At 51.7% G+C, this 26,351-nt stretch overlaps 1 protein-coding gene across 2 annotated transcripts in view; it reads right to left on the bottom strand.

The window, feature by feature from the left end:
- LRP4 (LDL receptor related protein 4) overlaps nucleotides 1–26,351 on the bottom strand; it is a 54,805-nt gene that overhangs the window by 18,579 nt on the left and 9,875 nt on the right. For both annotated transcript variants that reach the window (XM_070071003.1, XM_070070997.1), the window contains exons 2-26: nucleotides 20,826–20,972; nucleotides 19,484–19,600; nucleotides 19,108–19,221; nucleotides 18,693–18,809; nucleotides 18,246–18,374; nucleotides 17,898–18,017; nucleotides 17,437–17,562; nucleotides 16,741–16,866; nucleotides 16,413–16,547; nucleotides 15,906–16,031; nucleotides 15,355–15,585; nucleotides 13,206–13,362; nucleotides 12,095–12,312; nucleotides 11,775–11,951; nucleotides 11,273–11,395; nucleotides 7,111–7,319; nucleotides 6,890–6,971; nucleotides 5,744–5,849; nucleotides 5,088–5,289; nucleotides 3,629–3,818; nucleotides 3,411–3,542; nucleotides 1,489–1,629; nucleotides 1,044–1,130; nucleotides 766–937; nucleotides 38–200 (exon numbers count right to left, since the gene is read on the bottom strand). In XM_070071003.1, the coding sequence (XP_069927104.1) occupies nucleotides 38–200; nucleotides 766–937; nucleotides 1,044–1,130; nucleotides 1,489–1,629; nucleotides 3,411–3,542; nucleotides 3,629–3,818; nucleotides 5,088–5,289; nucleotides 5,744–5,849; nucleotides 6,890–6,971; nucleotides 7,111–7,319; nucleotides 11,273–11,395; nucleotides 11,775–11,951; nucleotides 12,095–12,312; nucleotides 13,206–13,362; nucleotides 15,355–15,585; nucleotides 15,906–16,031; nucleotides 16,413–16,547; nucleotides 16,741–16,866; nucleotides 17,437–17,562; nucleotides 17,898–18,017; nucleotides 18,246–18,374; nucleotides 18,693–18,809; nucleotides 19,108–19,221; nucleotides 19,484–19,600; nucleotides 20,826–20,972 (3,647 nt within the window). The remainder of the gene's footprint in view (nucleotides 1–37; nucleotides 201–765; nucleotides 938–1,043; nucleotides 1,131–1,488; nucleotides 1,630–3,410; nucleotides 3,543–3,628; nucleotides 3,819–5,087; nucleotides 5,290–5,743; nucleotides 5,850–6,889; nucleotides 6,972–7,110; nucleotides 7,320–11,272; nucleotides 11,396–11,774; nucleotides 11,952–12,094; nucleotides 12,313–13,205; nucleotides 13,363–15,354; nucleotides 15,586–15,905; nucleotides 16,032–16,412; nucleotides 16,548–16,740; nucleotides 16,867–17,436; nucleotides 17,563–17,897; nucleotides 18,018–18,245; nucleotides 18,375–18,692; nucleotides 18,810–19,107; nucleotides 19,222–19,483; nucleotides 19,601–20,825; nucleotides 20,973–26,351) is intronic.

Genomic DNA, 26,351 nt, shown 5'->3' with positions numbered 1-26,351 from the left:
CCAGGTTTCTAGGAGGTGGCAGGCACAGAGCTCTCACCTCAGTGTGAGCGTCTGCCCACAGCAGTTGGGAACTGGTCTTGTCCACTGTCAGTCCATTGGGCCATCCTAGGTTGTTGTTGATGAGCACGGTGCGGTCTGAGCCATCCATTCCAGACCGCTCTAACTTGGCATTCTCCCCCCAGTCTGTCCAGTACATGAACCTGAGCGAGGAAGAATATTAACTGATTATACCAGCAGCCACCATATACCAGGAGCACTTACACTATGCCACACACTTTGCAAAGTACTTCACGTGCATTCTATCACTTAATCCTCACAGGGACCACAAAGTATGCATTTTCTCTGTCACCTCCCTTTTACAGGTAAGGACACTGAAAGGTGGAATACAAGATCCAAAGTGATGCAGTCAATACAAAGAATTTGAATTCTGCTTTTCTGACTCCAAGGCTTATGCTTTTATTTATTTATTTATTTTTGACTATTTTCTTTCTTTTTTTTTTTTTTTTACTTTTTTTCTCCCCCTCCAAAGAAACCTTTTATTTAAGGAATACAGACTACATGCATTTCATAAGTATAACTTTAGGAATCTAGTGACAAAGGCTTATGCTTTTAATCTCCACACCATACACTAGGGAATGGAACAGCTCCAGGGAGGTGGGTTATAGTGACCTTCACGGTTCAGTGTTCCTGTGATGCATGCTCGCTCTCCATTCACCCCATCCACAGCCCCAGCCTGCTCCCCAGAGTGACAGAGCCACCTCTCACCCCATCTCGTGGTATAGTACAATGGCCCGGGGACTGTCAAGGTTCTGCCACACCAACACTTTCCGCATGGACCCATCCAGGTTGCCCACTTCAATCCGGTTTGTTCCCGTGTCTGTCCAATACACCTTCCGGCCAATGGCATCCACCGCGAGCCCATCTGTAGTCTGTAGCCCTGCAGGAGGTCAAAAGAGCACGTTGGCTCCTGATTTAACACAGATGGGCTATTTCCCTAGCTCTGCTCCCAGACAGGTGATCAGTGAGCTGGGAGGAAGGCCCACCTGTGGTGATGATGTCCTCGTGCTGTGAGCCATCCAGGCTGGCACGGCTGATCCTGTGCAGCGTGCTGTCAGACCAGTACACTTTTCCTGGAGAGGGAAGGCTTCACTCAGCTGGGCCCTCACTCCCACAGTGGACACACACAGCTGATTCATGCCCAGAGACATGAGCCTTACCCTGAGAGAGCCCATAATGCTTAGCAGAGAAAAGCAAGAAAGATGTAGAAATAACATAGCAGGGCAGCTCTTGAAAGGAATTGAGAGAGAAGGGCCCCAAGCCATACCCTTGTACTCAATGAAAGTGCTGTAGAGATAAAAACAGGGGCCAGGCCAGAGGAATGGGAGTCCCCAGACTCTTAGCAGGAGGCAAAAGGGATGGGAAGAGAAGGCCACAGCAGGTGACCTCAGGCAGACAGAGAGCCAGGTGGGAGGGGAGGACCACACAGACCTTCCTGGGGGTCCACTCCAATGGCAATGGTGTTCTTCATGGTCATGTTGATGGGTACCACCACATCAGCAAAATAAGGGATGTCCAGGGAGACCATGCGTATGTCTATCCTCCTGGCGAAGATGAGGAAACTGTTCATGCCTGCCCAGGTAGGGAGAAAAGGAGGGAGGACAATCACACTAGCACAGCCACCAGGAGGATTTGGAGTCAGGCAAACCGAGGCTCCTGTCCTGATCCTGCTAGTTTCCAGCAGCGTGAGCCTAGCCAAGTTATTCAAACTATTCAAGCCTCAGTTTCCTCACTTATAAAGTGGGGGTGGCCATAGGGATTAAAAGAAGTCATGTAGCTGGCGCTGCAGCTCACTAGGCTAATCCTCTGCCTGCAGCACTGGCACCCCGGGTTCTAGTCCCAGTTGGAGCACCGGATTCTGTCCCGGTTGCTCCTCTTCCAGTCCAGCTCTCTGTTGTGGCCCAGGAGTGCAGTGGAGGATGGCCCAAGTGTTTGGGCCCTGCACCCACATGGGAGACCAGGAGGAAGCACCTGGCTCCTGACTTCGGATTGGTGCAGCGTGCCGGCCGCAGTGCGCTGGCCATAGCGGCCATTTGGGGGGGTGAACCAATGGAAAAGGAAGAACTTTCTCTCTGTCTCTCTCTCTCTGTCTAACTCTGCCTGTGGGGGGGTGGGGGAGTCATGTACATAAAACACTTAGCCTTAGGTCACATTCATAAATTATACCTAATTAATTAATTATTAATTAATATTACAGAAGTGGCTCTCTCTTTAAAAAGAACTTATTTATTTATTTGAAAGGCAAAGCAATAGAGAAGGAAAGAGAGACAGAGAGAAAGACTAATCTTCCATCTGTTGGTTCATTCCCCAAAGGCTGTAATAGCCAGATCAGGGCCAGGCTGAAGCCAGGAGCCAGGAACTCCATCCTGGATTTCCACATGGTGGTAGGGGCCTAAGTACTTACAACATCTTCTGCTGCCTCTCAGGCACATTAGTAGGAAACTGGATTAGAAGTAGAGGCAGGGGGCTGGCACTGTGGCATAAGCGGGTAAAGCCGCTGCCTGCTGTGCCGGCATCTCATTTGGGTGCCGGTTCAAGTCTTGGCTGCTCTACTTCCAATCCAGCTCTCTGCTATGGCCTGGGAAAGCAGTAGAAGATGGCCCAAGTCTCTGGGCCCCTGCACCCATGTGGGAGACCCGGAAGAAGCTACTGCTTCCTGGCTTCAGATCAGCGCAGCTCGAGCCATCTGTGAAGTGAACCAGTGGAAGGAAGACCTCTCTCTCTCTCTCTCTCTCTCTCTCTCTCTCTCTCTCTGCCTCTCCTCTTTCTGTGTAACTTTGACTTTCAGGTAAATAAATAAATCTTAAAAAAAAAAAAAAAAAGAAGAAGAAGAGGCAGGAGTTGATTCCAGTATAGGGGGTGAGAGTCCCAAGCTTACCTCACTGTACCACAAAGCCCCATCCCAAGGGGAAACTTGATTTCCAACATCTGGGTAGCCAGGTCCTCCCTCTGGGACCCTCCAAGGTCATCACATAGGTTGTGCACTCACAAAAGTGGAACTTTTAAGGGGAGCAGGTACCATTACATTGTACATACATAGTTTTATACTTAGTAGACCAATTTTGAGCAGATGATAGAAAGTGTTTTGTTCTAACCAAATCAGTATATGATGATAATTTTCTAGTAATTGAAAGTAAAGTATCCTGAGAAAGGAGCATCTTTTTCTCATATGCATGAAGGCACCACAAAAGTCAGGTCCTGTCCAGCTCCCCTGGATCTCTTCCCCTTTCCTAAACACCTAGAAGCAGCAGGGCTCCTGGATTCTCAGACCATACTGGCACCCACCTGCAGAGAAGGAAGACAGCTCTGCCATCTACAGAGGCTTTACCCAGATCCGTGATGCTTCAACTAACCTGGTGAACAGGTCTTGCCATCAGGAAGCAGGTTGATGCCTGTGGGACAAGTACAGCTAAAGCCATTTGGATTTGGGGACCGAAGACACAGGTGGCTGCAGCCACCGTTCTCCACAGCGCACGGTGTAGACACTAGGAAGGAAGAGCTGGGGGTCAGTGGGAAGGGCCACCACATAGGAAGGCCAAGGAGGATCTGGTGCAGGCCGTGGGCTGCTCACCTGGAGGCCGCCGGCGATGGAAAACGTGGATGTCCATCAGGTTCTCCAAGTTCTCCTGCAGGGTCTCCCTGTCTAGTCCTGTCAGCCGGTCAGCACTTTGTATACTCTTGGTCTGCCAGTCTGTCCAATAGATGCGCTCTCCATAGAGGGTCAGTCCAAATGGATGGGGGAGCTGGCTTCCGATCAGCACCTGTCAGGCCCCAGCAGGGTCCAACAGTACAGAGCAGTGGTCATGGTTTGGCGTGGAGTCAGCATGCAGCTCTGCCAGCACCACCTACTGTGTGACCTTGAGCAAGAACTAGTTACAATATCTAAGCTTTAGTCTACCAGTCTGTGAGTGTTTGGCTCCAAGTGTCAAGCAATGATTGTAAAAGATCATGTGTTACTTACAGAAGCTCAAAATATGTCTGCACAAATTACTTTTTTATTATAAAAGGAAAAATAGCAACTTTCCAGTAGACATCACCATTACCGTGCAATCAAAGTATATGTCACAAAGGGACAATCCAAAATTTTGTCTACTGATGAGATGCACTGAGAATCCAAACCATGACTTCATTTAATGTGGTACTTCTGCCCCAAATGCATAATTGGAATCAAGTCACAAGGAAACACCAGACAAAACCAAATGGAAGCATATTCTATAAAATACCTGGCCTTTAGTCTTTAAAAATACAAAAATCAAGAGAGATATTGAAAGGCTGACATAGTATTTAAAGAGATGAATGTGAAGACAAGATTACTAAACACAATAGGTGATCCTGGATTGTATCCTAGACTACAAGAAAATAAAAAGAAAGAAAAAAAGCTTTTGAGGACATTGTCAGGGCAATTGGTAGTGAAATGGAATACAGACTGTTGATTGGACAGTGATATATCAATGCTAAGTTCACTGATTTTGATAATTCTATAGAGGTTATTTAAGATGGTATCTTTATTCTTAGAAAATATGTGCTGGAATATTTTGGAGTCAAGGGCAGAATGTCTCCAATTTACTCTCAGATGGTTCAGAAAAATACCAGTGTGTGTGTGTGTGTGTGTGTGAGTGTGTGTATGTGTGCATATGGAGAATGAGAAAAATGGTAAAGCAGATGGGGCAAAATGTTGGTTATTTTGATCTTTTTACTATTCTTGCAACCTTTTGCAGGTTTGAAATTACACCAAAATAAACAATAACAAGAATTAGAGAGTGAGAGCTTGCTGATGGCCCCAGGTGTAACTGGTCATTAGTATCAGTTGCGATGGTTAATAGGCAAAGTCTGTGCATTTATACCCCCGTTGCACTATGCACACAAATGCCTAGTTTGCTCCAGAGGGTGGCCACAGACTCAGAGAAACAGCCTATGCTCCTTGCCTGCCCTGTAACCCCTGGGTCCCTCCAGCTAGGGTTGGCAGCCAGGCAGGGGTGCTGTCCTGGAGACTTCAGGACTGTGGGAAGATGCCTTAGTGGCACACTTACCTTCCTCTTGCTGCCATCTAGTCCAGCAAATTCAATGGTCTTCATGCCGGCATCAGCCCAGTACAGCCGCTGAGACCCATAGTCAATGGCTAATCCATTAGGCCAAGTCAGATTAGAAGAGATGATGACCTGGCGGCCCGAGGCATCCATGCCAGCTCGTTCAATCTTGGGGCTTGCACCCCAGTCAGTCCAGTACATGTACCTGGGTGAAGACAAGGGAGGTTTTGCAATCTTCCAGTTAACACCCCGTGGAGATTCAGGGTCTCTGCCTGCAGTAGCTGCCCCAGCCTCTGGCCTCAGTGCTAAGTCCAGCCTTGGGCTCACAGCTGTACCTGAAGGCTTCATCTCTTCTGTCAGTATCAGAAGTTACCCCCAGGGTCTTGAGAAAGACAGAGGCCATGGCTCAAGGAGTAGACAACAAATAAGAACTAACTTGAAAGAAGGGAAGTGAGAAAAAGGAATAAGAAAACATTTACAAGTGTTCCTGATCCACAGAGGAGACAAGGTTGTCACTACCCTTATGGATTCTACAGCGGCTCTTGCTTCCTTGGAGTGCGAGTGCGTGTAAGATCTGGCCACTCTCCATAATCTCCAGACTCCCTCTGGGACTGGGTCCTGGGGGTGGGTGGAGCCTGGTCCACAGGGGCAGCACTCACCCGCCCATGGGTTCCACCACAATGTCCCTAGGACGATCAAGGTTCTCCCAGATGAGTACTGTCCTCATGCTGCCATCTGTGTTGGCCACTTCAATCCGGTCTGTACCTAGCAAGAAATAAGGGACAAAGACATTAACTCCTGTCTTCTCTATTCATCCTTACACCTTCCACGACCAGCACAGAGTCTGGTATGCAGTAGGTACTCAATAAATATTTTGTGGGACAGGCATTGTGGTATAGCAGGTTAGGCTACTGCTTCAGATACCAGTATCAGTGCCAGTTCACATCCTGGCTACTCCACTTCCAATCCAGCTTTCTGCTAATGTGCCTAAGAAAAAAGCAGAAGATGGCCCTAGTGCTTGGGTCCCTGCCGCCCATGTGGGAGACCTGGACGCAGTTCCAGGCTCCTGGCTTCAGTCTAGTCCAGCCCTGGCTACTGTGGGCATTTGGGGAATGAACCAACAGATGGGAGATATCTCTGCCTGTCATCTGTCTTTTAAATAAATAAGTAAATCCTCAAAAAAATATTTCATGATAGATGTGCAATGGATATTTAGTGAATTAAATGCAAGAAGAAAATTCAAGGAAGTGGTCAGTTCTATTTTGGGGGAGAAAATGCTTTCTCCAGTCTAGTTAACCAACTCTATCCCTTAATTTAAGGCACTGCTTCTCAAACGTCAGTTGCATAGGAATCAGAACTTGTTAAAAAACAGATTCCTGAACCTAAGGTCTTCAAAGATTCTTTGAGTCTGGGGTAGGGCCCAAAAATTTGCATTTCTAACAACTGCTGCTGTTGGTGGTCCAGGGACCACATTTTGAGAATTGGTTTAAAGCGTTCCCACTACCTCCCATATCCACCTGGCTAAAAAAAAAAAAAAAAAAAAAAAAATTATGTTTCCCCCAGTCAATGATGAAAGGAAATCATGGGGCATAGGTTCCTTATCTAAACTACACTAAAACATTCCCAAACATCAGCTACGTATCAGAAGCAGCTGCCATGATTTGAGCACTCAGACCACAATGTGAGTTTCTCATGCTGACGCATGGGATATATGGTGGAGGAACACTGAGCCCCTTCTACTTGAGGCCAGGGTTTTGAGTAAGGAGGATCCCAAAGAGCCAAGCCCTACCTCCCGCTGCACATACCTGCGTCTGTCCAGTACAGTTTGTTGGTGACCCAATCAATGGCCAGGCCAGCAGGGCTCTCCAAACTGGTATCCACTACCACCTGGGCAGGATATAAAGTTGTATTACCAACTACACTTCCACCCTAGCTTTGGAGCCCAGACTCCACCAGTTCTCAAGATTGGCAAAAGTATGCGAAGCCCTTACCCTGGAGAGGGTGGATTCCAGCCCTCCCTACCTACCTCCTGTCCTGTTCCATCCCACTTGGCCCTGCTGATGGTGTCAGTGCTGACATCTGTCCAGTACACGTGGTCATCCCGGGAGTCCCAGTCAAGGGCCACAGCACTGCGCACGTCAGCCAGTGGGATGACATCGTCGGACAGGTCCTCTGTGTCAAAGCTGATCCGACGGATGTCCATCCTTCGGGCAAAAAGCAGGAACTTGTCAAGACCTGATCAAAGGCCGAAAGGGGTCTTCTTTTAATGCTCTAAATCCAGTAACAGTGACAGACACAGACGCTCACCTGCGTGACATCTGGTTCAATCACGCTTCCTGGGATCTCGTGCCCTTTGCCCCTGCTCTTCACACCTCAGGCCCCCTGTGAGCACTGAGCAGGCCATCTTGGCCAAATCAGACTTGAGGTTCACATGGAAATGGATCCTACCCCGGCCTACAGTGGAACCTGTTTAAGTGTCTGTCGGCTTTATCTCAACTTTTCTGTTTCTTCCACTGGCCTGAGAGATCCCTACCAGGACCACCCCCTGCTTCTCTGACTTCTATGCCTGCTTCCAAGCTCCTGCTGCTCCATCCCATGAATTCTTCCTCTCACTCTTCTCTTTGTAGCTTTAGCCAATGGTGACAATTCACTGATGCTTTTTCTTACCCTTTGTAGTACATGTTATTCTTTTTTTTTTTTTTTTTTTTTTGACAGGCAGAGTGGACAGTGAAAGAGAGAGAGAGAGACAGAGAGAAAGGTCTTCCTTTTACTGTTGGTTCACCCTCCAATGGCCGCTGCAGCTGGCACGCTGTGGCCAGCACACCGCACTGATCCGAAGCCAGGAGCCAGGTGCTTCTCCTGGTCTCCCATGTGGGTGCAGGGCCCAAGCACTTGGACCATCCTCCACTGCCCTCCCGGGCCACAGCAGAGAGCTGGACTGAAAGAGGGGCAACCAGGACAGAATCCGGCGCCCCGACCGGGACTAGAACCCGGGGTGCTGGTGCCGCAGGCGGAGGATTAGCCTATTGAGCCGCGGCGCCGGCCACATGTTATTCTTAATCCCATTTTCTAGTTGAGGACCACTGGGGCTAACAGAGGTCAGGTAACCCACCCAGGATCCCACGGCTGCATAGCGACCGGAGCTGGGCTTCTGGTCTGACTCAGAGAGGGAGCATGTGGCATCTTTGCAGCCAGCTCTCCTCCCCTCCCCCCCGCTGCCCTGTGTTGGCCTGTCTGAACACTCTCCCAGTACACTCATCCCCTGGTCTGCACAGAATTGGTTCCAGAACCCCTTTTGGATACCAAAATCTGCAGACATCCAAGCTCCTTGTGTAATATGACACGGTATTTGCATTTAGCCTGTATTTATCCTCCTGTATACTTTAAATCATCTCTGGATGATATACAATAACTATTACAGTATAAATACTCAGCCGCTTAAGCTGCTCCTTGTGACGCCAGCATCCTATTTTGGAGTGCCAGTTTGAGTCCTGACTGCTCTGCTTCCAGTTCAGCTTCTTGCTAATGCGCCTGGGAAGGCAGAGGAGGAAGATGGCCCCAAGTACTTGGGTCCCTGCCACCCATGTGGGAGACCTGGATAGAGTTCCTGCTGCTGGCTTTAGCCTGGCCCAGTCTTGGCTGTTGTGGTCATTCGGGGAGTGAACCATGAGATGGAAGATCTATCCCCTCACCCCCTACCCCGTGTCTCCCTCACTCTGTGTCACTCTGCTTTTCAAATAAATAAATAAATAAATATTTTTTAAAAAGTTATTATCCCAGATTGTTCAGAAATAATGACAAGAAAAATAAAGTCTGTTACATGTTCTGTACAGATGCGACTATCATAGGCCTAACTATGTAGTCCATGACCTGCAGGTGGTTGAATCACTGATGGGGAGCCCTCAGATACAAAGGGTCAATTGTATACTTTTCTACTCATGGAGGCACTTCCTGCCTAACATTCCCAGTTGTCCTCTAAGCTCTGAGAACCCTAAGACAATAGAGGAGCTGGCACAAAAGAATACAAGGGGAAAACGCAGAGCACGAAACTAGGTTATCAAGCAACGTGTGCACGAATGAAACCTCTGAATGTTTTCCCAGATGGCCCTCTCTGGAAAGGACCCAGATTCCAGGAGAGTTTGATTTTAGCCAGCTTGAGAGGGTCAGTGCGGTACACAATGGCAAATAAGAACAGCTACTACAGGGGCCAGCGCTGTGGCATAGTGGGTAAAGCTGCTGCCTGCAGTGCTAGCATCCCATATAGGCGCTGGTTCGAGTTCTGGGTGCTCCATTTCTGATCCAGCTCCCTGCTAATGGCCTGGGAAAGCAGCAGAGGATGGCCCAAGTCTTTGGACCCCTGCACCCACATGGGAGACCTGGAAGAAGCTCCTGGCTCCTGGCTTCAAATCAGCCCAGCTCCAGCCATTGCGGCCATTTGGGCGAGTGAACCTGCAGACAGAAGATCCCTCTCTCTCTCTCTGTTACTCTGCCTTTCAAATAAATAAATTAATCTAAAAAAAAAAAAAAAGAATAGCTACTAGAAGCTGGCATTATGATATATCATTTAAAGCAGCTGCCTGTAAAGGTGGCATCTCATACAGGCAGCAGTTCAAGTCCCCAGATGCTCCACTTCTGATCCAGCTCCCTGTTAATGTCCTGGGAAAAGCAGTGGAAGATGGCCCAAATATTTGGGCCCCTATCACCCATGTGGGAGACCCAGATGAAGCTTCTGGCTCCTGGCTTTAGCCTGGCTAAGCCCTGACCATTGAGGATACTTAGGGGGTGAACTAGCAGATGAAAGACCTCTCTCTCTCTCTGTAACTCTTTCAAATAAATAAATAAACATTTTTTAAAAATAAAGAAAAAAATGCCAAAAGGAAAAAAGAACAGCTGCAAATATGTGAGGAGTAATCCCAGGCCCCTCACTAGCCATGCAGGTGCTTGGATCATTCCTCTTTGGACTATTCTATAAAAAGTCATCTCTGGGGGCCAGCATTGTAGCATAAAAGGTTAAGCTGCCACCTTCAATGCCGGCACACCTTATGAGTACCGGTTCAAGTCCCAGATGCTCCATTTCTGATCTAGTTCTCTGCTAATGCCCTAGGAAATAGCAGAAAATGGTCCAAGTGCTTGGGCCCCTGTACCTAAGTGGGAGACCCAGAAGAAGTTCCTGGCCCCTGGCTTCAGTTTGGCCCAGTTCTGGCCATTGTAGCCATTTGGGGAGTGAACCAGTAGATGGATGATCTCTCTCTAGCTCTCCTTCTCTCTGTAACCCTGCCTTTCAAATAAATAAAATGAATCCTTAAAAAGTAAATAAAAAAAATAAAAGGGGCCCGGCACCGTTGCTCACTTGGCTAATCCTCTGCCTGCAGCGCCAGCATCCCATATGGGCACCGGGTTCTAGTCCCGGTCATTCCTCTTCCAGTCCAGTTTTCTGCTGTGGCCTGGGAAGGCAGTGGAGGATGGCCCAGGTGCTTGGACCCCTGCACCCGCATGGGAGACCAGGAGGAAGCACCTGGCTCCTGGCTTCAGATAGGCACAGCACCAGCCGTGGTGGCCATTTGGGGAGTAAACCAATGGAAGGAAGATCTTTCTCTCTCTCACTGTTTGTAATTCTACCTGTCAAATAAATAAATAAATCTAAAAAAATTTTTAAAAATAAAATTAAAAAAAGGCCCCAATGCTCTGAGTTATCCAGGAACACCCTGCAAGGCAATAACCCTGCAGAGCTCACGGGAAGCCAGAGTGGCAGTTCCAGGAGAGACCAGGGCATCCCCTCATCTTTCACTTGTTGGGCACATACTGATCCAGGGCCCGTGCTCACGGAACAGTATCAGAGATCCTAATTCTGCTTCCCTGGTGGAAGGGCTGAAAGCAAGCTGAGGGTAAAGGTAAGGAGGTAGGAATTCATTCCTCTGATTTCGACAAGAGCCTGGGCCCCTCTTGCTGCCTGTATGTAGGTAAGCCAGGCTATCCGGTGGAACGATACCAAGCCTGGTTGTGGGTGTTCAACCTCAGCTGGGTGGTGTTAAGGAGCCTCCAGCAGCAACGCTGGGAATCGAGTCCTCAGCTTGCATACGGGCCCCTCAGCCTCTCAAGCTCTTCCCATCCCTCCAGCTCCGACCCCTGTTCCTTCCACCCATCCTCACGAGGCACCTCCATGAGGCTGACGTCCCAGGCCCACTTACTCTGGGCACAGGCGTGGCTGCTGATCTTGCGGAAGCCAGTGGGGCAGGCACAGGTGTAGTTCTGGCCACTGGGCAGACACAGGTGAGTGCAGCCTCCGTTGTTTTCCCCACAGCGGTTTTTCCCTGCTCAAAGAGCCCAGAGCAAGAAGGTCAGGTAAGACCCTAGGTTGACAGAGGCAGCCCCAGGGCTAACAATAGGGGTTTAGCTGAGCTCCCCAAAGGGAGAACCCATATCTTATTATCTTTGCATCTACCCCGGCTGCTGGCGCAGTGAGTACCTGACACATAGGAGACGCCCTGTAAATGTTTGCATGAAGTAAACCAATGAGACTTTTGGGATTCTTGATGCTGCACCACCCTAAATGTCCAGCAGGGGGAGGAATTAGCCTAAGTGATTGCCAGCCCTGCTCTTCCCGGCCAAGAAGAAATGGCAACTGTCAGGCCCCAGGAAGGCTCCCAGATCCAGGAAGCTATTCCGGCTCACCTGACGGCAGTTTTTTACCTGCAGGCTGGCGCTGGGGGTGCAAGGTGTGAATGTCCATGGGGAAGTGGAGTTTGTTTCGAATGATTTCCTGGTTCTTCCCAGTAAATTTGTTGGCACTGTTGATGCTCTTGGTGTGCCAGTCTGTCCAGTACAGGCTGTCTTCAAACACCGTGATGGCAAAGGGATGCGGGAGGCCTGGGGAAAGACCAAGAAGGTATCAGCCCAGACGTGGCCTGCCACGGCCCCTGGGCCTAGGCTGGGCAACGACTCAGATCTCACGGGGGCAAGGGTTGGGGGAGGAGGGTAAGAGAGGAAGGTCAGCAGAGCAGGGCCTTCACCTTGGCTGATGACAGCCTTGCGGTGACTCCCATCCAGATTGGCCCTCTCGATGACGTGGTGCTTGGCATCCACCCAGTACATCCGGCGCCCGGCATAGTCGATGGTGAGGCCATTGGGCCAGAAGAGATGGGTATCGGCGATGATGCGGCGTCCAGAGCCGTCCATGCTGGAAGCCTCAATGCGGGGCGTGTTGCCCCAGTCTGTCCAGTAAATGGTACTAGGACAAGAGAAGTGGAAATTGAAGGATGGACAGGAGACGATGGGTAGGTAACTGGGACTGTAATCAGGTAAGGGGCTTTTATCTGTTCAAGCCAGGGGACTCTAACTGTTTGGTCCACAGAGTGCTTTTGAATGCTTCAATTTTAAATGTCTTTTACACAGGGCATTTATTCATATAACAAAAAATTTTTTTCTATGGGAAATAACACTTTTTTATATGGGAAGAACACTTTCTTATGCACTAGCAAAAAGTAAACAGAACTCTCAACCCCCCTGGAATGGACAATAGTAGCATAGTACTCGGACAGGTACTATCTTCCTCACAATGTCTTCCAGTGCCTTTTGTATTTTTTACACACACATTTTTAAAATAGTTGGCACACAACCACAGGATCTTAGAAGACACCCCCTAAACTGACTCCACAGAATTTAAAAAAAAACCACAGCCTAAGAACTTCCATCTCAGGAGATTTTTTATTTAGTCCAGTCTTTTCTATTAATTTTTAAATCAAAAATTAATAAGATACAGAAATTAACACTAATCCTTATTAAACGTACGAGCTAATAATAAAAATACTAAACAGCTACAACTTATCTACTGCCACTTAAAAAAAACCTCATCTCATTAATCTTCACACAACTATGAGGTAGACTTTTTTTTTTCAATCACCAGTTTAGAAACGAGCAAATGAGGACAGAGATTAACCAGCCCAAGAAGGCACAGCCAGTTACTGCAGGGCCAGGCCCCAGATCACGTGGGTCAGGCTACAGCGTTGGTGTTGTTCACCCCACACTATGAGGACGTCCCCATGAAGTCTGGCCTTGGTGGCCTGGGAATCGTCCCTGGAGGTTGCAAGGGAGATTCGGGAGCTTGAGATACAACTCACTCACCCCTCCATGGGGTGTAAGGCAATGGCCCGAGGCTTCTCGAGGTTCTGCCACAGCAGCACCTTCCTGTGGGCCCCATCCAGGTTGGCCACCTCGATCCGTGACGTCCCCGAGTCGGTCCAGTAGAGTTTGTCGTGAACCCAATCCACAGCCAGGCCTCCTGCGGGGAAGAGGCAGCAGCCAAGCAGGAGGGATTAGCCTGAGTTCCTCTGTGCCATGCTAAAGCAGAAGCCCTTACACGAAGCAGTCTGTTGGGCCAGGCACTATTGGAACCATTTTGTATACATTCGCTCATTTCATTGTCATAACTCTGTGACAGCCACATGCCATGATCCCCACAAAGAAGAGGAAACTGGGGTACGGAAAAGGCAAGCAACTGTCCAAGGGCTGTTTCCTCCTCACTGCCCCACAAGTCCCACTTCCTGATTCCTGGTTCCGTAAGCCACACCCAGGGTCCCCACCACCACCACACTGACTCAAGGGGTTGCCAACTGCCACACAGGGTTTTCCAGAGGCAGCTCAGAAGTTCCACAAGGATTTGAGCCAAATGTGTGCCAGACCAAATTCTAGCCCATTTCACCAGCTTACAGAACAGCCTGAGATGGTCAAGTGAGCTACAGCGATCTTCTACATCTAGATGCACTTATCTGAATCAATCCAAATACTCTTAATAGCAAGTAATCATCAACACAAAACTCAGAAATAAACTGGCTGCTAAGGCTCACGGAGCACTAGAACTGCGATCCATCAACCTCTGATTCCATTATGACATTCGCCACAATGATCTCATTATTCTCACTGATTGCGCTCAATAACAAGCAAATGTTGTATCTGAACATATAAAGTTAATATGAGGGTACTTCAGAAGGCTTGTGGAAGATGGAATAAAAAGATTAAGTTTATTTTGGTGCACAATAATGTTTATACAGATATGGGGAGGGTCTTCAAAAATTTCATGGATAGTGCATGGTATAAAAACCATATACTAAAAAAAAAAAGCAAAAACAAAAACAAAAACCATATACTAGTTAAGATGCCTTCTGATCCTGCATCAGTGTTTCTGGGTTTCATTCCTAATTCCAGCTTCTTGCCAAGGCAGACCCTGGGAGGCCACCCATGAGTCCTGGATTGAGTTCCTGGCTCTTGGCTTTGGCACAGCCCACCCTCCTATGTCACTGCAGGGGTTTGGGGAATGAACCAGCAGATGGGAGCTCTGTCTGTCTCTCCTTCTCAGAAAAAAAATTAAAAAAAATTGATGAAATTTGAAAACTGTGCATGGATTTCTTTTTTTAAATAAAATGTCTTTTTTTAAAAAATTATTTATTTGAAAGAATGAGAGAGAGAGAAAGATTGAGACTGATCTTCTATCCTCTGATTCACTCCCTAGATGGCCACAACATCCAGGAGTGGACCAGGCTGAAGCCAGGAGCCTGAAAGTCCATTTGGGTCTCCCACATGGGTGGCTGGGGCCCAAGAAGCTGGGCCACCTTCTGCTGCTTTCCCAGGCCCATTAGCAGGGAGCTGGATTAGAAGCAGAGCGGCCAGAGTTTGAACTGGCACTCACTCCAACATGGGATGCCACCACTACACATAGTAGCTTAACCTGCTGTGCAACACCGGCCCCTGTGCATGGATTTCAATATCTTGCTACACCAAACTTATCTTTTAATTCCATTTTCCCATTAATTCTTTTGTTTTTCCAGTTTATTTGAGAGACCGGGGTTGGGGGTGGGTGGGTAAAGAACACCCATCTGCTAATTCGCTCCCCTAATTCCCAGAGCCAGGGACTCAACCCTGATCTTCCACATGCATGGCAGGAACCCAGTTACTTGAGCTGCGGCTGCTGCCTCCTGGGTCTGCATTAGTAGGAAGCTGGAGTCAGAAGCCAGAGCTGGGTATCTAACTCAGGCATTCAGATAGGAGAGGCAGGCATCGCAACTGATACCTTAACCTGAACCATTAGATTAAATATCCACCCCCTCCATGAAGTACCCTCATATACACTAGCAAAGCTTTGATATATTAGAATTCCATTTAAGACTTCACTGGAAGAAAAAGATATTCTGCTTCCTAGGGTTTGCAAACCCCTTGCCTGCCTGCCTGCCTGCCTTCCACTGCGGCCCTGCCCCTTCCCCTGGGGCCTTGTCCCTACCTGGGCTCTCCAGCCCAGTAGACACAACCTCCTCCACATTGCTGCCATTGAGGTTGGCACGGAGGATCCGGTCCAGGGTGACATCCGACCAGAAGACGAGCTCACGCCGGTGATGGAAATCAAGGGCGATGGCATTCTCCAGGTTGTTGAGCAGCAGGGTGTACTCGGAGCGGTGCGGCAGCACCTGCCGGATGTCGATGCGATTGGCAAACAGTAGCACAGGCTCCGGCCCTGGGACACAGCATAAAAACCAGGTCCCCACTGGGCTTCAGCGCTGTCCCTGATCCATACTCATCTCGGCACACACCCCCAGGTCCTCAGCTGACAGATGCTCCCCCAAGCGGTCAGTCTTGGTACTGCAGGAGTGGAAACCTCCAAACTACACTCTCCATCCCACTCCTGTAAGGGGTTTCCTTGGGGCCCAGGATGGAACTCAGCACTTCATTTTACTCTGATGGAAACTGCACTACCTGCCAGCTAATTCCTGAGCTTCGGATCACCTGGCGTTTCTCCACGCTCAGCCTGCTCCCCACCCGGCCAGCACCCCTTACCCAGCGCCTTGCAGCTGCGCCGGTCGGGCCGTAGCTCATAGCCAGCTTCACACCAGCACTGGAAAGCCCCTTCACTGTTGGTGCAGCCCTGGCTGCAATACCCCTCTTCGGCACATTCATTCACATCTGCGAACACGGGGCAGGGTCAGGAGAACTCCGTTCCACCACCCTCCCACCCCAATTCCCAGGCCAACTGGACTGGCTGCTTCCTGCCCTCATCCCCACCTACTTTCTAGGCTGGTGGGAAGGCCATGAAACAAGGGGTTAAGGCTCTCTGGGGCCATGCACACTGAGCTGGGCTGGGATCCCAACTCTGCTGCTGCCTAGCTGTGTGGCTTTTGGTAAGTTACTGAGCCTCCCTGAGCCGTGGGCAGGATGATGCCACTTCTTAGGGTTATCGGGATAATGGACTGGGGCCACGTCCATCCTGACCCGCAGGAAACACAGCTGCCTGTCTGCTGCCCTTGACTACGGCCTGACCCTGCTGTAAGCCAGGCCCCAGCTCACCGTGGCACGTGCGCCCATCCTCCATGAGCCTGTAGCCTGTGTGGCAGGTACACTGCACTGTTCCCCGCACCATCTGGCACTTCTGGGCGCAGCCGCCGTTGTTAACAGTGCAGCTCTCCTCACCAGTCCGGGGCCCTGTGCCAGCCAAGGCAGAGAGTTGGGAGTCGAGCCCAGAATCCTCCCCCAGACAGCCAACTTGGCATTCCACCTGGCCCACGGAGCACAGCTCCCAAAGCTCCGAGAGTCCCCAGGGAGGATTCCCTTTGAGCCTTCTGGGTGGGGTTCAACCACAAGCCACGTGGCAGGTCCGCCCGCTGGGGACACTCACGGCAGCTCTGCTGTGGGCTTTCGTCGCTGTTGTCACCGCAGTCATTGACCCCGTTGCACAGCTTCCTCTGCCCAATGCAGCGCCCGTTCCAACACAGGAACTGGTCCGAGGCACACTGGGGGCTTCCTAGAAAGAGAAGGAGAGGGAGAGGGAGAGGGAAGAAGGGAGAGTCAGGTCACAGCGGGGCAGGGCTTGGGTCAACAAAAGGATGGAGCCTGTCATTTTCTAGGGCGAGCTGGAGACAGATGAGACAAGGTGGGAGGGTCGGGGTCCAAGGCAGGAAACAGCTCAGACAGGGCTGGCTGATGTCTGCATTCGTGCTCTCCCCTGGGCACCACAAGGCAAGGGACGGGATGTGGGACACAATCAACTGTATCTCTGTAAGGCTGGTATGGTGTGGGCATGGGCTGTCAGCTCCCGAGAGGTAGGCTCTGGCTGTGTGTGGGCTGGGATGTGAGCGGCATTCGTAACTCATAGCCCTGATACCATGTTTCAGGCCCCCGGGGCCCCAGGTCAGTGATGCACCTGAGTTTGACCCTGGTCACTGGGAAGGGCAGGAAAATCCATAGCAAGGGAAAATCTAAACATAGCACCTCCAGGGCAAACTGGAAGGGCAGCGGTCACACCCTCTTTCCACCCGTGGCCCCCACTCCAACTAGAGGCTAAGGGGTCTGGGGGAATCCCGGGAGACTCCACCTGTGTTCTCACAGTTCTCTTCATCACTGTTGTCTGCACAGTCGACCTCCCCATCACAGCGCCACGACAGGCGGATGCAGCGGCCTGACCGACAGCGGAACTGTTCTGCCGTGCACACCGAGGTGGCTGGGCAAAGCAAAGGCCTAGTGAAAGGCTGGCCTCGCTCGGCCTCAAACTCTGCCCTGCCACCCGAAACTGGAGCTTATGTCAGCACCCATGCCACCCTTCTCGATACCAGTGTGAGCTGGTCTGTGGGGCATCCTTGTGGGAATCAGGCCTCAAGGCTCTTTACTGCCATCCTTGGGAAAAGGCCATGATGAGGCTGTATCTACTATATGACTGGTATCCGACTGGATATTGCGCCTCTGTGCAGTGTCCCACCCACACAACGGTGCATGGTGGTCCTGTCCAACAACCCCACTCCCTAGTTGCAGCCTTCGGTGCTGTCCCCCCACACTCACTGCAGTTGCGCTCATCAGACTGGTCGTCGCAGTCCGCGTCACCATCACAGCGCCAGCCCATGTTGAGGCACAGGCCACTGTCACACATGAACTCCCCAGAGCGGCAGGGCTGGTGGGAGGCTGGGGAAACACAAGTTTTTCGTCTCTAGCCAGCCTGTGCACTCAGTGTTCCATGGTAGACGAGAAAGCCCAGCCCCAGCACGCTGGCTCCGTCCAAGGAGGCCCAGGGAACCCAGGAACCCCCCCCACCCCCCCACCCCCGCCCCGAGCTCCCGCCCACCTGTGCCTCGCCTCCCCGGGGTTCCTCCTGGCCTGGCCTCCCCTCCTCCCGGCTGCTGGGGCACTCACAGCAGTCAGACTCGTCCGACCAGTCTCCACAGTCGTCATCACCATCACAGTGGTAGATGTCGAGGATACAGCGGCCGTAGGCGCACTGGAACTCCTCCAGGTTACAGGGGGGCGCTGGCACTGCCGAGGCTGGAAGGAAGGCAGAGGTGAGGAGAGGCGGTCACTCGGGCCGGGGCGCAGAGGCCCTGACTCCCCGATGGGCAAGATGCTCAGGTAGGGAGCCTCCCTGAGGTGAGACGTCACCAGGTTCCATCAGAGATTCCCAGAGCCAGGCAGACGCACCCCATGTGGGCAACTGCTTCCATCCTAACGTAGGCCAAGGAGGGGCTGCTCCAGAAGAACCCACCCACTGGCCCCTGTACAGACACTGCTCAGCCTTGCCCTGAGCCATGGGACCGAGCCCTCTGCCTGCACCCAGCCCGACAGCCTGAGGGCGGGGGCACTCACGGCAGTTCTCCTCGTCGGAGCCATCTTTGCAGTCTGTGTCCCCATCGCAGTACCAGTGCTCAGCTATGCAGCTGCCATCGCTGCAGCGGAACTCCTTGTCGGAGCACTTGCGCATGTCTGGGGGATGCAATGGGACAGCCCTCCTGAGGGGGTCCCAGAGGCAACCGTCTCCCCATCACCCCTGACACCCAGCTCCACTTGGCCCTTGGGGTGCTGACCCAGCCCCTGGAAGACACCCAACTTCAGTGCAGGCTCTCCCAGGAAAGCCAGGGTTCCCAGGATGTCCCCCTCCAGCTCCAGATCCCTGGTTCAGTTTCAAGGTCTGGCAGGGCTTGGGGCCATTGCTGCTCCCTCCTGCCATGGCCAGACCTCCCACCAGCCACCTTGCCTGCCTCCTTGCAGCCCATTCACTCACCACACTGCTCATCGCTGTTGTCACCACAGTCATTGTCACCATCGCAGTGCCACAGGCTCCGGATGCAGTAGCCATTCTGGCAAGGGAACTCGTCCTCCTCACACTCGCGGGGGGCTGTGGGCACAGAGCAGTCGGGCTGATACAGGCAGGGCGCCCGGTGCCCGGGAGCCCAATGTAAACCCTTCCAGAGTAGCCAAGCAGCCCCAGTGCTGCCTGCGGGCTCCAAAGGAGCCAGCAAGCTCCTGGGAAAGCACAGGACCAGGAGCCGAAACCCAAAGGCTCCCAGGGCACCATTTCCTCACGGAAAATCCTTTCCTGACAGAGCCTGATGGAGCGTTGTCAGACCCCCCCCCGCCCCTCCCCCACCAACACTCACGACAGTCCTGCTCGTCCGAGTCGTCCTCACAGTCGTTGTCCCCGTCGCACACCCAGGAGCGCCGGATGCACTTGCCGTTGTCACAGTGAAAGTCAAGAGGGGAGCAGGTGGGCAGCACTGAGTCCCGGTGAGAGAAGGGGACAGGGAGTCAATCTGGCAAACTTCTCCAGGCAGCCTACACCCAGCCGGAAGTCCTTTCCCACTACCGCCTGCTCCACACTCCCCTCTCTGTCTTACGCTCTCCCCTCACTGACTCCTACGCCTGCCCCAGTGCACAGAGAAGCTCAGCAGAACCTATAACCTAACAAGAATCTCAGCAGAGCATGGCACTGAGGGACTCCCAGGGCCAGCGAGGAAGAGCAATGTCAAGAACACCAAGAAAGCAGCCAGAAAAACAGGAGCAAGAGAGAGGAGGACTCTCTCTCCTCTTCTCCCACGGATGTGATGACTGACACATCTGGGCTCGAACTCATTACTTTTCACACCAGACAAGCCATTTGCCCTTTCCGAGCTGTAGTTTCTTTGACTGTACAATGGGGATAATTATTCTTGGCTCAGAGAAGGCCTAGGGAAGAGCTGCATGAAAGTGAAGCATTTGTCATCATCACAATTAGCCGAACAGGTGAGGGCTAATGAGGCCCAGGGAGGAGCTCCGTTCCCACAGGAGAGGCTGCGGGTCGGAGACCTCACCCCGACACCCAGACCAGTGGCTCGCCAGTGCTATTTTTATGTACCCAGGCCAGGACATCATGGCCTCTGCGCATGGGTTAGGGAGAAGGGGATATGTAAACAGAATGTAAGACGTCTTACGAAGCTTATGTTATTTTACAAAAGTGTGTTAGACTGCAGAGCAAAATAAGGAACACAGAAGTAATCCGCACCCGTGTTTAGTATCTACATCTTTTAAATGCACAAATATTCAGTCCACACATGCATATTTACATAAACATGGAAAGATCTAGTTAAACAGACCATCTGCTATTTCAAAGGGGTTTTCTTCTACACTTTTTCCAGAGTTTGTTTCACTGGACAGATGAGGGGTCTTTGGTAAAGTTCAAGGAAAATGAATGTTATGAAGAAACTATGTGTGCATTTCAACAGTCTTCCTATGGCAAAATAAACATCTTTTAATGCCACGTTCCATGAACTTTTTGAAGTGCCCAGTAGAAATACAGAGGGCTGGAGCCGTGAACACTGTGGAGCAGTCACCTGTCTGCCGACCATCGTCACCCTTGAAAGAGCTCAATTCTCCAAGTCTGGCACAGTTGATGCACAGAGCACTCCATCAGCACCAGCCTTGCCCCTCCTCCACCACTTCCCATCACCCCTGGGAGGTACTTACTACATCCATCCTCATCGCTGTGGTCCCCACAGTCATTGTCTCCGTCGCACTGCCACTGGGCGGGGATGCAGGTACACTCGCCAAGGGCACTCACGGCACACGTGAAGTGGCTCCGGCCACAAGCACATTCAGGGCTGCTGGCCAGGCCTGGGCAGAGGGAAGAGAAACCGGAGAGGACTTAGCTTCTGCTCAACCAAAGCCTATTCTAGGGAAAGGTGGAGGAGTCTAGTCCAGGGGTTCTGTCACCTAGAGACCCACGAAGAAAATGTGGATGACGTAATTGGGCCTCCTCCCTTCTCCAGGGCATAAACGGTCCAGAAGACTCGATTGGCCATTGGCTCACAAACATCCAGGGACCTGGCCTATGATGGGGCTTTTTTTTTTTTTTTCAAAGTATTTGCAAAGGCCCAGGGGCCGAGCATGCCACCCAGGGGGTTGATGCTCCTGCAGAAGGTGAGCTGGGCACAGAAGGGGTAATGTGGAGAGGCGACCATAACCTGTCCAGAGCGATGCTGAGACAAGGATGCTTTTGCCTCTGGACTAGACCTTGGCAAGTTGACCAGGGAGAGTAAGAAGAGTGGAATTGAAATGCGGGTGCTTTTTAGGATGAGGAATCCACAGAGGGGAAGAGGAAGCAGCAGGTGCTGCTCTGAGTCCCTCAGAGCAGGAAGAATGAGGCTGGCGGAGGCGGGACCAGGCCCCCTCAGGGCAGAGTCCCTGGGACCAGCCCCAGCCCAGAGGAAGGATGGCAGATGAAGCCCCTCCCCCAGCCTCAGCAGCACGCAGCCGGGTTCCCCTATTGAGCATTAAGCTATCTGCCTGGCCAAGTCCCATGACCGGCTGTTGTGCCCCCTCCCCAGCATGCCCAGCAGGATGCCCTGGGATGGCGTGTGAATGGCTCGGTGCCCTTGCTCCAGCCTCAGCTGGAACAAAGGGTTCTGCCAGGGTCACCCTCCCCCTTCGCAGCGTTCATCTAACCCGCTGGGCTGCTTGCAGCTGGGGAAGGAGGGGGCCACCACTCATTGCTCCTCTCTCCCCCTTGCTTTCTTCTCTTCTTCCTCCCCTCACTGGGCTCTGCCCTCAGACTGGGCTGGACGGAGAAGGAGTCGGCTCTACATCGTCACCCCACTTCCTTCGCCCCGCCCAGCTTCTCCCTCTTGGCCCATCTTCCTGATGTGCATCCTCACCTCATGTTGTACTTACTTGGCCTAGCCTAGAGCTCGGGGCTGGAGTGGAAGGGTGTGCTGCTAAGCCCTGCAAAAGCGAGGAGTCCCTTCCCTCTCCACTTCAACCCCAAGGGTTAAGTGTGAGCATAAGGTAGAGCTTCTTTCTTTTTTTTCCTCTCTTTTTGACAGGCAGAGTTAGACAATGAGAGAGAGAGAGACAGAGAAAAAGGTCTTCCTTTTTCCATTGGTTCACCCCCAAGTGGCCGCTACAGCCAGTGCTGATCCGATGGCAGGAGCCAGGTGCTTCCTCCTGGTCTCCCATGGGGTGCAGGGCCCAAGGACCTGGGCCATCCTCCACTGCACTCCCGGGCCACAGCAGAGAGCTGGACTGGAAGAGGAGCAACTGGGACAGAATCCAGCGCCCCAACCGGGACTAGAACCCAGGGTGCCAGCGCCGCAGGTGGAGGATTAGCCTAGTGAGCCGTGGCACTGGCCAAGGTAGAGCTTTCTTAACCTGCAACAATGGAAGAACGGAGGCATGGCCTTTGTGACCTGTGGACCTCTGATGCTAGAGGCAAGAAGGCACATTTCTGCAGTAAAGACCACTGATTCCCACCTGGCTCTCTCGCCTGCAGTGCAGCCCTCCCCCTCCACGTGCTAAGGGAAGCAGCTGCCCTAAGGATGCGCTGCAGAAGCCAAGGGGAGGCCATCTTCCTATGCCTCACAGTCCAAGCCCAGTGCTCCTGCCTCTCCAAGTCTCTCTGCAAATGTAGGACAGAGGATTATTCCCCAGGGGACCGCTGAAGACTTGCCGGCCCCGGCTCCAGTCCCAGCGCCAGCACCATCCTCTCTGGCCTGTTCTGAAGTCCCTGAGAAGGGGTGAGGGCCTCTCTAACTCTGGCCTGGACTCCAGAGTCTGAGACACTCTGGTAGTATGACCAGCTCATCACGGCAACTCTGGCTGCACTCAGCGGCACAGAATGTCCCCTGTGACAAGGCCCTCCAGGGCCCAGACCCCCTTCGTGGTGAAAAGGAGAGAGAAGGTAATCAGTGGGTCTGAGCTACAGATGCCTGCCTGCCCCAGGGGAATCTGGCAATGTCTGGAGACATTTTTGGGTGCCATGACTGGCAATGCCGCTGGCAGTTAGTAGGTAGAAGCAGGGATGCTGCTCAACACAGCACAGGAACCACAACAAAGAACCGCCTGCCTCACGATGTCCACAGAGGTTGAGAAATGCTTCCAGCCCCATTCAGGAGGCCATGAAGATGCACCAGGGCGGCATCCATGGCCCAAGGGGTGACAAGAACAGAGAGGAGAAAGGGGGACTGAAGACAAGGGAGCAGAGAAAGCACTGGTCCTGGAGCAGACAGACCTGAGTTCCACCCACCAGCTGTGAGACCTCGTGCAAGTCACTGAGCTCCCTGCACTCCGATTTCCCCATTCACACACACACACACACACACACACACAAAGACTACAAAATAAAGAAGAAAATAGAGATGATGACACTAACCTTATGCCTTGGCACACTGAAGATGCAAAATAAATGGAGAGTGAGAGTGTGGGGAAATGAGGGCTACATTTTTTTTCAAAAACGTTGCTTTTAAGAATCTGAGCATCTGGGCCGGCGCTGTAGTGCAGCAAGTAAAGCCGCTGCCTGCAGTCCTGGCATCCCATATGGGCGCCGGTTTGAGTCCTGGCTGCTCCACTTCTGATCCAGCTCTCTGCTGTGGCCTGGGACAGCAATAAAAGATGGCCCAAGTCCTTGAGCCCCTGCAGCCACGTGGGAGACCTGGAAGAAGCTCCTGGCTCTTGCCTTCAAATTGGCACAGCTCCGGCCATTGTGGCCATCTGGGGGGTGAACCAGCAGATGGAAGATCTCTCTCTGTCTCTCTCTACCTTTCCTTCTCTCTGTGTGTAACTCTGACCTTCAAGGAAATAAATAAATCCTAAAAAAAAATAATCTGAGCATCAAGATGGGGAGAGCAAGAAGAGCAGGATCTGGGGCAAATGAAAAGGAACAGAGGGCTGGCACCATGGCTCACTTGGCTAATCCTCTGCCTGCAGTGCCAGCACCCTGGGTTCTAGTCCCGGTTGGGGTGCCAGATTCTGTCCCGGTTGCTCCTCTTCCAGTCCAGCTCTCTGCTGTGGTCCGGGAAGGCAGTGGAGGATGGCCCAAGTGCTTGGGCACTGCACCTGCATGGGAGACCAGGAGGAAGCACCTGGCTCCTGGCTTTGGATCAGTGCAGCATACCAGCCATGGCAACCATTTGGGGGATGAACCAACGGAAGGAAGAGCTTTCTCTCTCTCTCTCTCACTGTCCACTCTGCCTGTCGAAAAAAAAAAAAAAAAAGAAAAGAAAAGAAAAGAAAAGAAAAGAAAAGGAACGGAGAAGGCAGAGGAGCCCGCCCCACCCTGCCCTTGGCCCAGTGCTAACAGGAGTCCTGAGTTCCCAGGGCAGACTTCAGGAACAAAGCATTCCATGGAGTGCATGGAGTGGGCATCGAGTTAGTCTGAGGCGGCTGGGGAGTCAGGACTTCCTGCAGGTCAGAGCAACATCTAAACACCGGTGCGGTGCTGAAGGTCAAGCAGCCACCGGTCAGGCAGCTCCTTGACTCGGGCATTCATACAGGAAACAGACGCATTATTCTCCAACAAGCCAGCTCCTTTGGACAATGACTGCCTCTCAGGAATCCCCAGCGGTGGAATTCTGCTTTTCTACTCAAATCCTGCCTCTGATCATAAAGGGCAGCTTTTTAACCCTTTTTAAGGAAAAGAATGATGAGTAAAGAAACAAATGACTGTGGGCGGCAGGACACAGCCTTCACTTTAAGAAGTGCTGAGTTATAGCACTCAGGCTTTGTTTCTGGCCTCTAAAGCTGTTTACAGCCACACTGCAAGTTCCCTGGACACCCAGGGACCTCGGATCTAACCATTTTCCACTGCTTTCCCAGGCGCATTAGCGGGGAGCTGGATCAGAAGTAGAGGAGGTAGGACTTGAACCAGTGCCCATCTAGGAATGCCGGTCCAGCAGGTGGTGGCTTAACCCACTAAGCCATAGCACCAGGCTCCCAAGTTCTTTTATAAGTGCCCTTCATATGCTCTATCACTGAAGCTTCCAACAAGCCTTGGAGGTGATTGAGGCGCTGTTATTATCATCACCATTTTATAGTCCAAGCCAGTGAAACACAGAAGTCTACAGACAAGTCACATGGGAACCAAGGGTTGGGGCCAGCATTCACACCCAGGTAGGTGACGGTAGTGCTACTTTGCAAGTCTCCAAAAACCCCAAGATCAGAAAGAAAAAATTTCTAATTTCTAAGTCCTTCTTTTTTTTTTTTTTTTTTTTTTTTTTTTTTTTTTTTTTACAGGCAGAGTGGACAGTGAGAGAGAGACAGAGAGAGAAAGGTCTTCCTTTTGCCGTTGGTTCACCCTCCAATGGCCGCCGCTGCAGCCGGCGCACCGCGCTGATTCTGGCAGGAGCCAGGAGCCAGGTGCTTTTCCTGGTCTCCCATGGGGTGCAGGGCCCAAGCACCTGGGCCATCCTCCACTGCACTCCCGGGCCATAGCAGAGAGCTGGCCTGGAAGAGGGGCAACCGGGACAGAATCCGGCGCCCCAACCGGGACTAGAACCCGGTGTGCCGGCGCCGCAAGGTCTAAGTCCTTCTTTATGCATTCTCCATTAGCAAATACGCAGCGAGTTTATGAGTCCCAGATGCCCCCTTCTGGTTACTACTAAGGTAAAGACCAACCTCCCTTGCCTACTGGTAAAGGAGAGAATCAGGAAAAGGTTGGAATCCCAGTCCTCGGGAAGCAGTGTCTCAGCACTGATCCAGGAAGGAACAGGTCTTCTGACATGAAATTCTATTCTTCAGTTCCTCTTTACAGTCTGCATGTTATGTTTGTAGATTATTTTGTAGGCACTCTCGCTCTGCTCTCGCTCAGAGCAGTCACATGGTGCCCATTTGGCATGTGCAGTCACCTGCTTTGGCCAAGATCATGTGGGAAGTAGGAGAGCCAGGGTGGCAGCCCCACTCTGACTCTCAGACTGGTCCTCTTCTCTTAGTGTGATCCCAGAGTCTGCACTTTCAATAAGCTTTCCAGGGGACACTGAGGCACTCTTAAGGGTCTAGAGGCACCGCTGTCTCCTACTGCATAGAATGCTCCACTGCAGGTGGACCACACCTGTCACATGGAGGCACCTGAAAGAACAGTGAGTGCGCGCAGCTACAGAGCAGCTTTTTCCAGTTGAACCAGAGATGAGAAGGCTTAAGAAGCGCCCTGTTGAGTGTTCTGGAGTATGACGGCTACCCCTCACAGAAGGGATTAGGGTTACAATGGGAAAGAGAGGAATCATC

Source organism: Oryctolagus cuniculus, chromosome 1 (genome assembly GCF_964237555.1).
Source record: "Oryctolagus cuniculus chromosome 1, mOryCun1.1, whole genome shotgun sequence".
Classification (NCBI taxonomy): domain Eukaryota; kingdom Metazoa; phylum Chordata; class Mammalia; order Lagomorpha; family Leporidae; genus Oryctolagus; species Oryctolagus cuniculus.
Note: the sequence above shows the minus strand (reverse complement) of the source record. Positions and strands in the feature narration are given on the sequence as shown.